At 42.2% G+C, this 14407-nt stretch overlaps 1 protein-coding gene across 1 annotated transcript in view; it reads left to right on the top strand.

The window, feature by feature from the left end:
- Positions 1-8715: 8715 nt before the first annotated feature.
- Positions 8716-14407, top strand: part of NME8 (NME/NM23 family member 8) — a gene marked incomplete at both ends in the record, with an annotated part of 41544 nt that continues 35852 nt past the window's right edge. The window contains 5 exons of the mRNA XM_080918510.1: positions 8716-8748; positions 8826-8883; positions 9066-9172; positions 10522-10593; positions 13739-13855. Coding sequence (XP_080774636.1) covers positions 8716-8748; positions 8826-8883; positions 9066-9172; positions 10522-10593; positions 13739-13855 — 387 coding nt within the window. The remainder of the gene's footprint in view (positions 8749-8825; positions 8884-9065; positions 9173-10521; positions 10594-13738; positions 13856-14407) is intronic.

Below are 14407 nucleotides of genomic sequence, written 5' to 3'. Positions count from 1 at the left end.
CCTCGAGGCATCTCAACTTCTACTGGAGCAAAGCTCAGTAGGTCACTTTCCACCAGTAATATTTGTGTTTTCACTCAAATGACACAAACACTAGTGAAGTCACCTGATGAATAATGTGTGTGTGTGTGTGTGTATAATATACAAACCATACGCAGCAGAGACTATATGTACACATAGGAATATTGAAGATAGTGTGGGAGTATAAAAGTATAAATTGGCAATCACACTTAGCTGTATCCATTAATGCCTGAAACTATTTTGCCTAACAATTGCATGTACAATGTTATTTTTATTCGGTATTTATATAAGCATAATATGGACACCTAATCTTTGTAAATTTATCTTGTGTTTTAAAGTAATTTGAAATGATTGGGATTAGAGATTAGATACAATACTGCTTTTATACATAGATTTGTCTTTTTTTATAGGTAGCATTTGTCTACTGCAAGGACCCATCAAGATGTCCTTTATAGAAATAATTTGCACAAACATAGTAGAAATGATTGCAATAATAAGGTAGACTGTAGAGAGGTTATGTATTGTTTGTTGTTGCTTTGGATCCTGCTGGAAGAGATGTTCTTCCTCTCTTCTGAGGCTGTCCCTCCATCTGTGCTTTCTCCTCTCTGGTCTCCCAGCTCAGCAACGTCTCCTCCAGTGACTATAAAAGCAGCACCTTACTAATGTCTAGACAAGCCCTCTACCACCTCCTTTCCATGGCGATGGGCTGGCCTCCCCTCCATTCCATCACTCTTTAGACTCTAGCAGGCATTGGTCCTTTCTCATTCTGTTCTCTTTGAATTCACTCCCTGTGCAGCTTTCTTGTGTGACTCAGCTGTGCTCACATTAATGTTGTGACCATTCTGCTCAGGCTGCTTGGGTCTTGTCTTTCTGTCCCTGACTCCACTTAGGCCTGGATCATTCCCAAAGTTTTCCTTCTTATCCTGTGCCATTATTTGACTGCCCACAGCATCCCTTTCTGCTCCTCTTGCTGGCTCTGGTGATTCCTTGTTGTTTTCTTTCCTAATATTCATGGATTCTATCTGTTCCCAAATAGTGATGTTCCTGATTACTCTCCTGCATGCCCTCATCCTTTAACTACACATTTCAGATGTGCCTTCTGTCCTCCCAGGCCACGCCTTCTGTCCTTCCAGGCCACGCCTTCTGTCCTCCCAGGCCACACCTTCTGTCCTCCTAGGCCATGCCTTCTGTCCTCCCAGGCCACACCTTCTGTCCTCCTAGGCCACGCCTTCTGTCCTCCCAGGCCATGCCAATTGCTTGCAAGCCTGCAACTTCAGACTGGATATGTTCAGTGTTATAAAACTGCTTTCTTCAAATTCTCTGGGCACATAAACCACTCTCCAAAGTAGAAGAAAGATAGTCATCTGGAGAAAAGGCTCACTGGTTAAGAGCAATGGATGCTCTTCTATAGTACCGGGTCCAATGCCCAGCACCCATATGGCAGCCCCCCGACATCTGTCATTCAATTTTAAGGCTATCCAACACTTTCTGGCCTAGCTGGGAACTAGGCATGCATGTGGTAAACAGACATACATGCAGACAAACACCTAGACGAATAAAATATACTGAAAACTTAGATGATATCATTAATCTCCTTATCTGAAACATGAGACGTTATCACCACAATTGCATAAGTAATGGTCTCCTTGGCATCTTTGTCCTACCATTTTTGGGGTAACTGAAAACATGCTTGTCTCTAGCTCTTTAAACACTACATGTGTGCAAAGCTGTGAGGACATCCAACATCTCTTGAGTGTCTCTTGTCACACATCCCTGTTGTGGACCTCAAGCCCTTTTCATCCTTGGTTCCAGCAAAACCAGATGATACATATTCTAACTAAATTAAATATTACCACACCCAAGTAATGATAACAAATTTCTATGCCCCCTTTAAAGAAATCACAGATCCATCATTGCAGAATATCATTCATTTTTAATCCATTCTTTGCTGTTAGTCCATCATGACTAATAATGAAAACAGGTCTTACGTATGCTGTGGTGTCAATACATTCTTTCAAGTTCTATGTATTGGACTAAAACTACACCCCCCAGTGTGGCAGCATTGGGAGGTAATTCTGAGGGTTCCACACTGTTGTTTCTCAAGAATGACCTTGTGTTGGAGTCAGAGGATGTCCTTAAGGAAGGTTAGATTTAACCCCTTCCCCTGTAGGCCTGTGGCCTTGTGATTGCACGAGGGCTCCCCCTTATCAACTATATAAGGTTACCACAGCAAAGTCCCTAACCCATTGCTAACACCTTGCTGTTGGGTTTAAGGGATTAAGTCACATTATAAATGATCTCAAATGTAGACAATTGAAAATATTTTCAATAATAAACATTCAGCTTGTGAGCTGGCTGGGTAAGTAAAGGTACTTGTCACTACATCTGACTTGAGTTTGATCTTTGGAAAGCACACAGTAGCAGGAGAAAACCAGATCCTGCAGGTTGTCCTCTGACCACTTCCACATACATGAACCTCAGCACTACTGTACATGTACATACAAGCACACACAGGAAATGAATGTTTTAAAATTAATTATATTTTTAAAAAACAAGTTCTTTAATCCTCTTAATTTTTTTCTGAAAATGTTCTGATTTTCACCCCTGTGATTCACTAGCTATAAAGCACCCAATTCATTGGGTAGAGAAAGCAACTGAGATCTAGAATACAAAAAGGACACAGGACAACTTCCTAACAATACTGAATCAAATGTCTTCTGTGTTATGATAGAATAAACACACAGCCTTTCCTCCTTTCCGTATGAAGCCACATTATCCCGTGTAGAAGTATTTCTAGCAATAAAATAAATCACACAAACATTAAGCCAATGTTTTCAAAATAAGTATTCAGTCACATTCTTTATCCAAATTAACATTATTATACTTTATAAACCCTAATGCTACCACCCTCTGCAAGTAAGAAATAAAAGCACATCTCTGTACAATATATATATATATATATATATAGTATTAAAAATTTAAGGTGGCCATAGAATTTTGAACTCAAAAATCAGATAAGATGCAGTATTTAACACATTTCCTCAGATTACTACATGGCCCAGTGATGCTTTTATTTTATCTTTGCATACTTCAGTGAAGTTGCTGCACTTCTCTCTGCTCCACAAATTCAAGGTTTGGGCAATCCTGCAAGGGCTGTCTGTGTGATTGTTTTAATGTTCCCAATGATAAGAAAAAATTCTAGATACTTTATTTTGTTCTACTGACCTGTGTCTACTCCACTGTGCTCAGTTTCTCCCCCAATAATTGCATTAATTCTTTGAGCATTCTGTTCAATGCTCAGATGTGCAATGCTCAACTGGATGGATTCTGAAAACATCCATCCCTAACTCCATTACAATTTCCATCATCAGCCTTTCCTTGAATCCCATTTCCACCTTACTTGAAAATGGCTTTTCTCCTCCTCCTCTCCCTCCTCCTCTCCCTCCTCCTCTCCCTCCTCCTCTCCCTCCTCCTCTCCCTCCTCCTCTCCCTCCTCCTCTCCCTCCTCCTCTCCCTCCTCCTCCTTTCCCAATTGTGTTGCTGGTTGGTATTGGGAGTGTGGCCAGCACCAGTGTGTGGTCAGCCTATCAGTAGTCACATTAAAGAAAAGTGACTCTTCTCACCCAGAAACTCCAAAATACCAGATCCTCAGCTGATGATGGGATTTCATGCCCACCTCCCCTGTTCCCCAGGATAACTAAGATTTCGTCCTGTTGGAGCTTGTAAAGGTCTTGTGCATGCTGTTACAGTTACTGAGTTCACTTAGCATCTGTATTATTGAAGGAAAGCACAATTTCCTTGATGTGATGGACCACCTCTAGCTCTTACAATATGTCTGCCCCTTCTTCAGAGACCTTTGAACCTAGAGGATGCAAATGTATCATTCACTCACTTTGTGCATAGCCAGTTGAGGCTCTTGAGTCAACTTCCATCTACTGCAAGGAAAGGCTTCTTCCAGAAAGGTTGAGGGATGCTCTGCTCATCTATGGGTATAGAAATAAGTCATTAGTTGTCATTTATCATAATCATAATATTGAGTTTTTTCCTAGAGTTATCTAGTCACAGGTGTTTGGCTCCTTCGATAGTGTCAGGCATAGGTTCTATTTTATAGGATGGAAGCTAAGCCCAATCAGAAAGCGACTTTGTACTACTCCCAGAAATTCACCTCACAAGAAAACATTACCATTTATCGATGAGGAGGCATCTCAAATTAAGTGATCCACATTGTTTTTTAAAATGTAATTGTTGGCATCAGAAACTGTTTACAGTCTCTGAACCCAGTGATGATGTCACCCCTAGGTGACAAGGACCCTTTGGCATCAGTTGCTATGGCAACTGCCACACATTTCCCAACATATGACTTACCTTATTATGTGGTCAGATGTCATGTGTTCGGCAAAATTAGCAGAATCGTTCAGACCCCATTGTAACCAAGAAGGATTGGACATGTGGTAAAGAGATAGTTCAGAGGTCCAAAGCACAAATACTCTTTTCGAGGTTTAACTTTTTTAGAGTTTGATATTTTAGCACCCACATGGTAGCAAAGGATTGTGTGTAGCTCCAGTTTCATGGGATTCTGGCTTCGGAGGGCAGTACGAGCTTTTGAAGCATAGACATACGTGTGGGCAAAGCTCCCATACACATGGCACTAAATGAGTGAGTAAAAGAGAACACGAGGGAACCAGTTCCTTTACCAAAGTAAAGAAATAAGAAAAACCTACAGTCACAAGTGTGGGAGTTGATTCCGAGGAGAGGCGGGATGCTGTGTCCCACAATAGCATCTTTTCCCATGCAGAAGCTGATCCGTGAGTGAAGTGAAGACATACCTGTCCCGTGTGAGGTAAAGCAGTAGATCTTTGACACAAAAGTCCTGCTACTTGGGCTATTTTCTTGTCAGTTTGGGGTCTCAGTTTCCACAACTGTAAGATGAGAAGTTCTTAGCACTTCTGAGAAGTCAGCAGCAAAAATAGCATAGATCTGGAATAACCTATTCCCATTCAAAAATGCATTCTCAACTTTAAAAAATTATCTATTTACTTGTATGTATATGAGTACACTGTCACTCTCTTCAGACACACCAGAGGAGGGCATTGGATTACCATTACATGTGGGTGCTGGGAATTGAATTCAGGGCCTCTGGAAGAACAGTCAGTGCTCTTAACTGCTCAGCCATCTCTCCAGCCCCATTTTCAACTTACTGTAGTAACTCATGTCTCCCAGGGTTGTGGAAACCAGCTAAGAACATTTTGGTTCCCTGGGCATAAGAGACAACTGAACACAGTTGCTATTCAAGGACACACCCACTAAAGGTCACTGTTAGCAACTTTAATTGATGGTGGTTTTAGAAACTGTGCTTACAAAAGTGAACATGTGTTTGATGGTTCCTGCTTAAAGAGTATGTGATGCACAGCAGAATGGTGAGCTAAGAGTTGTTGAGTCAGGTAGAAGAAAGCATTTCTAAATAAACCATATATGCAGTAATATATTTAAACATGGAGCATGCAGTATATGGCATTATTACGAAGATCCGCAACAAGATAATCAATGCAAAGCCAGGGTGTAGGAACCCAGGTTGTAGTTTATCCTCAGTATACTTCAGGCAGGGAAACTTCTGAGTCCCGGAGGCAGCATGTGGTGAGATGTTTTGTGGGAGTTCCTTTTGGACAGCTTCCGTTGTAGCCTCAGAAGCGCATAGTGCCACCTGGTGGACATGCTGAGAAGTTGCAACGAAGTGTTTCCAAGTGTGATGTCCAACTAGAAGAGACAGCAAACAAAATGTTTCTATAAACATGCAAACATGTTTCTATAAACACGTGAGAAATTCACACACAGACTTCAGGAAGAGTACACTAAGGAGAAAGGTTTAGATTTTGTTGGATGAGTTAAATAGCTTCAGCAAACAGAAAATTCCCCAAGATCTTACTGTTTTAGTATTTTCAGAACTAGGGGGTCCGTGGACTTCTGCAAAGGTTTTGCTAGAAAACCCACTCCCAGTTGGCACACGAATTGGTAATCCGATTGTTTATATTACAAAGGTCCAGCCTCCGCTTGAGGCTTATGTGGACAGCGTTTTGCTGAGCTCCCTGCTCCCTGGCACATTTTCTGTCCTCTAAAGTCATGCTCTGTCACCAGGTTTTGTCTCAAGGGGAAACAACCAAAGAGAACAGGAAAGAGGCAAGCACACGTGGCCGCTCCTTAGCAAACTTCTTGATTTGGTTCTTTACGATAAGCATCTCACAAACACAGGGCCACAAGAGTCACTGGAGCCAAGGAAGGAAGAAGTAATGTGGGAAGGAGTCTGTGGAAGTTTGGAAGGGGGGCGGGCTATAAAGTTAGGGAAAAAAAGAGTTCCTGGTAAAGTAAGATGGCATGTTGATATAGGATAAAAAACAGATAAACTTTGTTTATATAGAAGAAAAACATAAATATTGTTGATATAGTAAAAAAAAGCAGATAAACTTTATCTTCGTGAAGTTAAAATGTATCTGGAAAAGATTTAATGGAACACAGCTGGAGGCAGTATCAGGATGAAGTTTCACAGGTCCACCTTCCACTGCAGAGACAGGGGCTCTGCTTCCATGTATACACAGCATTTCTAATCTCTAACCCCGCTCAGCTCAAGCATCCTTCCGAACCACCTTCTTCTCTTTCTGCTCCTTTATGTTGCTTTTAATTTGTTTCTTTAGGATAAATACGGTCGATTGCGCGTGGCATAGCTTCATTTTCTATGTGAGTGTTCAGCTGCTGCAGGTCTCAAAACAGCTTCTCTGACCCATTACACACATTACGTGTATGCACTGCAACTCCAGATGAAAACCATACTCCTGTAAACACACACAGTTACCGTTTCCTCTAACCATCCTTTGACTTGCTTGACACATAGAATGTGGGGGAAAAGGATCGAGAGACACGCATGAATAAATAAATAACACCGTGTTCCAAAGCAAGGCTTGGGTCAGGTATGAATCGAGTACACAAACGTCACTCTTCATAGCATCCTATTTCTTTTCCCTTTTTATTTAAAACCATACCTTGGTAGGTTTTTGTCGTTGTTTGTTTGTTTTGGTTCAGCACTGCACACACATTGGTGTGGTACTCAGTGATGTGGAGATACCTTGTTTTAGCCACTTTTCTCCTGCTGCTGATAATATTGGTTCGAGCAATGGTGGAATACCCACTCCTTTGACAGTACATGCTTCCTGGACTGGATCCTGGTCTAAAGGAAGCCTCATTCGTAGGAAAGGTGAAGACTTGAGATAAAGTCTACGTAATAATTCAGTACTGGACTGATGAATCTTGGTCTCCATGATGAACCTAGAAGATCCTTAATCTCGGAACCAAAGAAACCGTTTATGGGAACCCTGAGTATCATTTTTTTTGGCAACATAACTGTAAGTCTAAACTATTTAAGTAAATAGTTAAAACGACAGTTTTGTGAGTCCAGGTGCCAAGGTGGGAACTGGAGGAAGGAGAAGATGAGGGTGAGACCATGAGAAAAGATTATCAAAGGTGGAGAGTCAGCTCAGCAGGAAGGAAGGACTGCTGCCTTTCCACCTTGAGGGATTTGTGTGTTTACTGTAAAACGTGGCTGGCTGATCGCACAGCATTCAAAGCCTGGGAGGGAGGCTTCCAAGTCCTCTGCTCTGAGGGGTGCACTTGGGTATGTTAATGGGGGCGGGGTGGCGACCCTTCATTGGCTCAGAGACTGCAACTCAACATGAGGCAGCCGAGGGAGGGATCCTGAGGTGGTGGAAACTTAGAAACCTTCTTACCAGAGCTACGCAGCTGGAGTTGGAGGATTTTTAGGCTTGGTGTCCATCCGTTCTACCTGCAGGGTCCTCGAGCCTCCACCACAGGGAGGGAAGGAAGGGCGGGCCGCGCCTCGAGGGCTGAACGTTGAAGTCCTTGCCCTTCCTCTTCCAGGGGGATATGCCAGGCATCCCTCATCCCCTCCTTTAACTGGACCTGCTGGGGAAGAAGGCACATCAGGGGCCCTGCCATCTTCAGCCCGGGCCTGACCCAGCGGTCCAGGTACTGAGTTTCACGAGTTCATAGTATGAAGGGCCATAGACCCCAGCACCAGAGCCCACTGAAATTGTCTTTGAGGATCTAGCAGAGAGGGTCCATTTCGCTATGGTGTATAGTAACTTTGTTGGGATGCAGTCTTAGGGGTTAATCCTTCCTTTCACCTTAATGTCTTCTACTATGCATCCTTGATGTTAACATTCATGGAGCATTTGTGGTGTGCTCCAGAGAACAGTAGTGATTTTGTTCTAAAAACTCAATAATATTGGAGTCAGCATATGTAAAAGGCATGTTTACCACCAATTAACATGTTCTACTGAGGGTGTAGGAACCACCACACTATTAGCACACCAGCACACCAGCACACCAGCACACCAGCACACACACACACACACACACACACACACACACACACACACACACACACAGTATGACACAAGCCTATAACATTCTGGCATTGCTTTGGTTTGTCGGGTTAACCCCGGCCCAGCATGCAGTAGTCTGCCTGTGACATTGACCTCTCTCTAGAGGTTAGTCTGATCAGGCCAGTATTTTCTAAAGGGAATTGGACCGTACTGTAAGATGCGGTTTGGGTATACAACGAGAACATTACTTAAATCCCCCGTGTTTTGTTTTGTTTTGTTTTTTCCTATTCCATGCAGAAGCAGACAAATGGCCAGCAAAAAGCGTGAAGTCCAGCTACAGGTGGGTCTGTCCAGCCTGCAGGTCTTCTTCCGGTGCAGTGACACTTGCCACATCTTACCATACTTTGCTTTTTGCAGACAGTCATCAATAATCAGAACTTGTGGGATGAGATGTTGCTGAACAAAGGCTTAACAGGTACTGGAGCCCTCTGCTGCCGGTCTTCAGGGTTTGTTTCCAAGCACCTGGGGACGCCTTGAAGAATTCAACTCCCTGTTTCAAAGCTGCCTTCCTGGGGTCCCTCACCTGGGATGGGAATGTGCCAGCCTCCAGATCCTTTGACTCTGCCTTTTGATAAATGTCACCATTTTATTTTTCAGTGATTGATGTTTACCAAGCCTGGTGTGGACCCTGCAAAGCCCTGCAAACTTTATTCAGAAAACTGAAAAATGAACTGAATGAAGATGAGATTCTCCACTTCGCCGTCGTAAGCTCTTTTGTTTTTATTCGACGTGTTTGCCGCTTTCAAAGATCCCCCTGTACTTCAAGTCTTTTCTTAGCCTAAGGAACCAGCCAGTCCTCACTCTAAACCACGTTGGTTTTGGCAGTTTTACTCTAGATGTAGTTCTACTAGGTTTGAGAATTAGTATGATTTTTATCTAATTACCATGACGCTGAGATAACTCATCATGACTGAAAATCTCAAAAAATATAACAGACATATGTCTGTTGATATTGCCACATAGCATGGTTAATATGTGCCCCTCAGTTAACATCATGGTGGGCTGTTTCCTGGGTGTCATGGAGTAGACCCCTGGGCACCTATCTATGCACAAATATTTCAAAGTTGGTAATTTCTCTTTCAGCTGTTTGTTATCAAAAGTGACAGGAGATTAAACATCACAGCCAAATTCACTTGACTCAATTGTATTGATTATTTGATCTATATCTAGTTATAACGTATAGTTCAATCTATATCCAGTTAACAATCAGTTAGAAGCTTGCTGGCCAATATACCTTCATGCACAAACAGAACACTGGAGATCTAGACCAAGCGCAGACATGCATTTTCAATTTTAATTAACTTAGAACTTGAGGGCTGTTGTGCTAGTTCAGTGGGCAAAGGCACTTTCTGGCAGGCAAGATCATATAAGCTTGATCCCTGGGACTCGAAAGATAGAAGCAGAGAAAGATTCTCTTCTTTGTCTGTCTGTCTCTCTGTAAGTCTGTGTCCCTCCTTCTTTCTTGGTCTCTTATACACATAAATAAATTTTTAAAATGACAAAACTGATGTACCTAAATTAAATGATTGTAAAATTTAATGGTTGAGACAATTAGGCTTTGTGAACCTACTTTTTATTAGAGTCCAATTATCGATGAATAATTATTTGCTTAAGACCAATCATTAAGATATGCTTTAAGTGTTAAAATATTATAAAATAATAATTTTTAAGATTTACATTTTATTGATGTGTACCTGAGCCAGCTAGCTGTAAGCTTCAGAACCAGATAACTGGTGCATGGATGTTTTACTCTATGTAGTCTCTAAGCTATGTAGGAGAGCTTTTTTTTTTTTTTTTTTTTTTTTTTTTTTTTTTTTTTTTTTGGTCAAGGAGAACACTGAAAGGTACAGTTGGCCCCAAATAGCACAGGGCTTGATCATTGATCATTGATGTGCTAATGCATGCCCTTTGATCCTTCACACAGCTATCACAACCCCAGAAATGTTGGGGGGGGGGCAGAAAAGCGTGCTTCTTTATCATTTGAACATAGCAAACAGAACCGTGTGAATATTGCTTTCTCATTGCTGTATAAAACATTTACAATATCCTTCAGGCTGAAGCTGACAACATTGTGACTCTCCAGTCATTTCGAGATAAATGTGAGCCTGTGTTCCTCTTTAGTCTCGTGAGTATAGCATTCATCATCTCTTTATCTGACCCACATGAAGGAGCAGGTAGCACTGAAAGTTACCACAGGGCTGTTGGCTGGTGGTAGTAATTGCTCAGAGTTTGCCTCACCTCTATTTGTCTAATAATGAATTTAATAATTTATCTCCCAGGAGCTTGTTAAGACTATCACACATGGAGCTGATTAGGAAATAAAGACAAATAAGAAAGCATTTACCAGCGTGAGGGGCTGTGCTCACAGGAGCTTCAGGAGAGAATTGCCTCCAAGTATTCACGGATTTGTGCAAAGGCATCTGTCTACACTCATTCTTTCTCATGCCTTTTGCTTTGGCCTGTATGTTCACAAATCGTGTCGAAAGCTTATTTCTGGAGCTGGTATTGCTGTTGTCTAACCTGGGCTGGAGGAGCTGTCACTTCCTTCTTTACACCTGCCTATGCTTTACCTATATGTTGTAATAGGTGCACAGCTGTAACCGCCAGGAAACAACACAGTACAACTTATTTTTTAAAACCAGTCTAAAGTTAAGTACCCAACCATGTGGTCAGCAGGAGAAACCTCAATGGAAGCATATAGCACTCAGTCACCCTTCTGGGGCAGGGTACTTATCTTTCAATAGTAGAAAGAATTATTAAAAACATCTCTTGTGTATAAGCTCTCAATCCTATTAAATAGTACACTTGCAACTATTTCAAAAAATGAACTATTGAGTTACTTGAGTAACAAAAATGTGTCATGTTCTTGCATGATGGGGAATGTATGCAGTTAGATGTATAGAATTTTCACCTTGTAAAGGATCAGTGTGATGCCACCTAGCCTCTGTGTAGTTTAAGGAAACAGCATAAGAAACTACACAAAGGAGAGAATTGGCTAGTTTGAAAACTACCTGCAATCTAAAAGTGGTTTTGCTTTCTGCTGTATTTGTATGTGGGAGGGTGGGGAGTTCAGATTTTGTCAGAACCCTGAGCAAAATAGATCTCTCTCCTACTGTCTCTCATTCATGGTTCAGTTGCTTTATCTTTCTTTGTGACTTAGAACCCATTGCATTACTTTTTTTTTCTCCCACCAACCTGAGAATAAATCTTGCTCACAGCCGCACAGTTTGGCATGTGGTGTAAAGTCTGACTTTCAAACCCTGGTCTTCTTGTCCCCATTGGAGTTTCAGACACTCTACTCTGGCCTTGCTTGTGAATTCTTTATTCTCCTTTCTGTCAAAGATATTTTTTCCCAACATACCTTCATCTACTAAGCCCCGTGTTTACGCCTCAGATGTTTCTCTGAACATACCACCCTGATGACCACCCGTGGAAGAGTAATATTCCCTAACCACAAAGCTGTCCTCAGCTGACTGATCATTCCCTTAAACACTTGTGGACAAACCTCTTTTCTAGCAAGTGTCATCGGGAGCAACTCTTCTCAAGAGAGTTATCAGAGAATGCTTAGACCTACAGCCGAATCACAGACAGAATCTACTCTTGTTCCCTGCAATCCTTCTCAGAAAGTAGAAAAGCAACCTTCAGAACTGAATTGGGAGACTTGAGGTGTGGATCCGCAGTTAAGCCCACATCATCGGTCACAGAGATGGTTCACAGCCACGCACAAATTCAGCTCCAGACTGACTGCATGTATGTGCATACACACACACACACACACACACACACACACACACACACACACACACATACACACACACATACACACACACACACACACATACACACACACACACACACTCACACACACATACACACACACATACACACACACATACACACACACATACACACACATGCATACACACACACACATGCATACACACATACACACACATGCATACACACACATACACACACACACATACACACACACATACACACACACATACACACACACATACACACACATGCATACACACACACACATACACATTTCAACATTAAATAAATCTTTAAAATAGAAGAATGATAGTCATTGCTATAGTATGCATTCCAGTGAAATGAGGAAGGGGAGCCTTCACCTTCCAAAGTGCCAGAGACCCCATTGCTCTAGATTTTTCTGAGTGTTGAGACCATTCAATCTTGGTTCCGACCAAGTTTTCCGGAGTGTTTCCTCACTTGCCCTGTCTCCTTGAGGTCCTTCACCCTTGTAGTCTGTTACCCTTCTGCATAGTATATTTTCTTTCTTTTTTCAAAAAAATCCCCCGTCTTGTTCTCTTATTAATCCTCCATATCTGAAAGTAAGGAACCTTTCCTGATAGAGCAATACCTCAGCTGGTGTCCCCGATTGGACACAGTCTTGCAGAGAACCAAGATGCTCTGGGCCCCTTTGAACTGTTAACTCTTCACTGTAGCTGCTGTGCCACGTGTCTCTGTCATTTTGTGGGTCTTTGGGTTTTTTATTTGTTACTTAATAGGGTTAGACACAAGACTTCTCCTGGCCCATATACACGGGTGCATCGTACATACAAAGTGAAAGACAAAAAGGATTAGTTTTCCTTGTCAGGCTAATATAACATAGTCGTCTAATGGGAGAGTCTTAAATGAGTAATTACCTAAACTGGATTGGACTGTGGACATATTTGTGAGCATTTGTCTTGGTTAATAATTGGTGCAGAAAAGGGTGACACCATCCTTAGGCATGTGTCCTAGGCTTTATAAGAAAGCTTGAAGACAAGCCAGCAAGCACTGTTCCTCCACGGGTTTACTTCAAGTTCCTGCCCCGAGTTCTCTCAGTGACGGACTGTGATGAAATATGGTCCAGATAAACCCTTTTCTCAATATTGCCTTTAATCGGTGTGGTGTATTTCATCACACCCAACAGAAAGGAACCCCTGTTGGTGGTAAGAGGTGACTGCTCCTGTCGGGTACTAATGTGCTAATGAGATGGGGTGCAGGCAAACCCAGAGTGCAGGGAGATGGAGACACACTCATCCGCATGACCTGTGTAGAGGACAAAGTGTGGAAGTCTTATTGCTGACTCTAGTACTCAACTCCCCACCCCCCAGCACTATTTTCAAATGGTTGCTTATATTAGCTAAGAAAAAACTGGTGGGAGTTGGGAGCCACGAAAGGCAAGTTAGTTGGGAGTAAATGGTAATTATTGACTCACTATGAAGATGAAACTTTCTTTATACTTCCTCTTGTAGAATGGTAAGATTATTGAGAAGATTCAGGGTGCAAATGCGCCACTTATCAATAGGAAAGTCATTACCTTGATAGAGGAAGAGAGGAAGATTGCGGCAGGTAAAATGGCTCGTCCTCAGGTAATATTCTTGGCGAATGGCTATTACAATATCTTAAACACATTGGATTTTCTGCTTTCCTAGGGTATTTTCCCAGGCTAGATGTGCTAGGCCACCCTGTGTTCCGGTGATAAAATACCCAAGATAGTTGGCTGTTAAAACAAGAGTGTGTTTTGACTGTTGGTGGCATTCCATCGTCTCTCCTTCCTATTGCTTCAGGGCTGTATCGAGGTAGCACACTGTGACAGGCAGTTTGTAGTAGGCCAAGTTACTTTAACTCCCGGGTGTGGGGTCAAGAAGCAAAGAAGAAAGAGGAGAGGAAGAGATCCTTCAAAGACATGTCCCAAATGAACTATGTTGTTCCAATTAGGCTTTACTTAAAAAAAAAAAAATGTCGCCAACTTCCCAGCAGCACCATGGCCTGGAGCTTCAGCCTCTGGTGAAGTAGAGCACTCTGTATCCCTGTATCTGGCAAGGTGCTAGCACGCATGGGGCCAATCTAAAACAAAGGGCCTTTGTGTTTTACATTCTAGTCTCCTGCCTTTTGTTCACTAGAAACACACTAGGCCAACT

This window comes from Micromys minutus (genome assembly GCF_963924665.1).
Source record: "Micromys minutus genome assembly, chromosome: 6".
Classification (NCBI taxonomy): domain Eukaryota; kingdom Metazoa; phylum Chordata; class Mammalia; order Rodentia; family Muridae; genus Micromys; species Micromys minutus.
The sequence above is the reverse complement of the archived record's forward strand: the minus strand, read 5'-3'. Positions and strand labels throughout refer to the sequence as shown.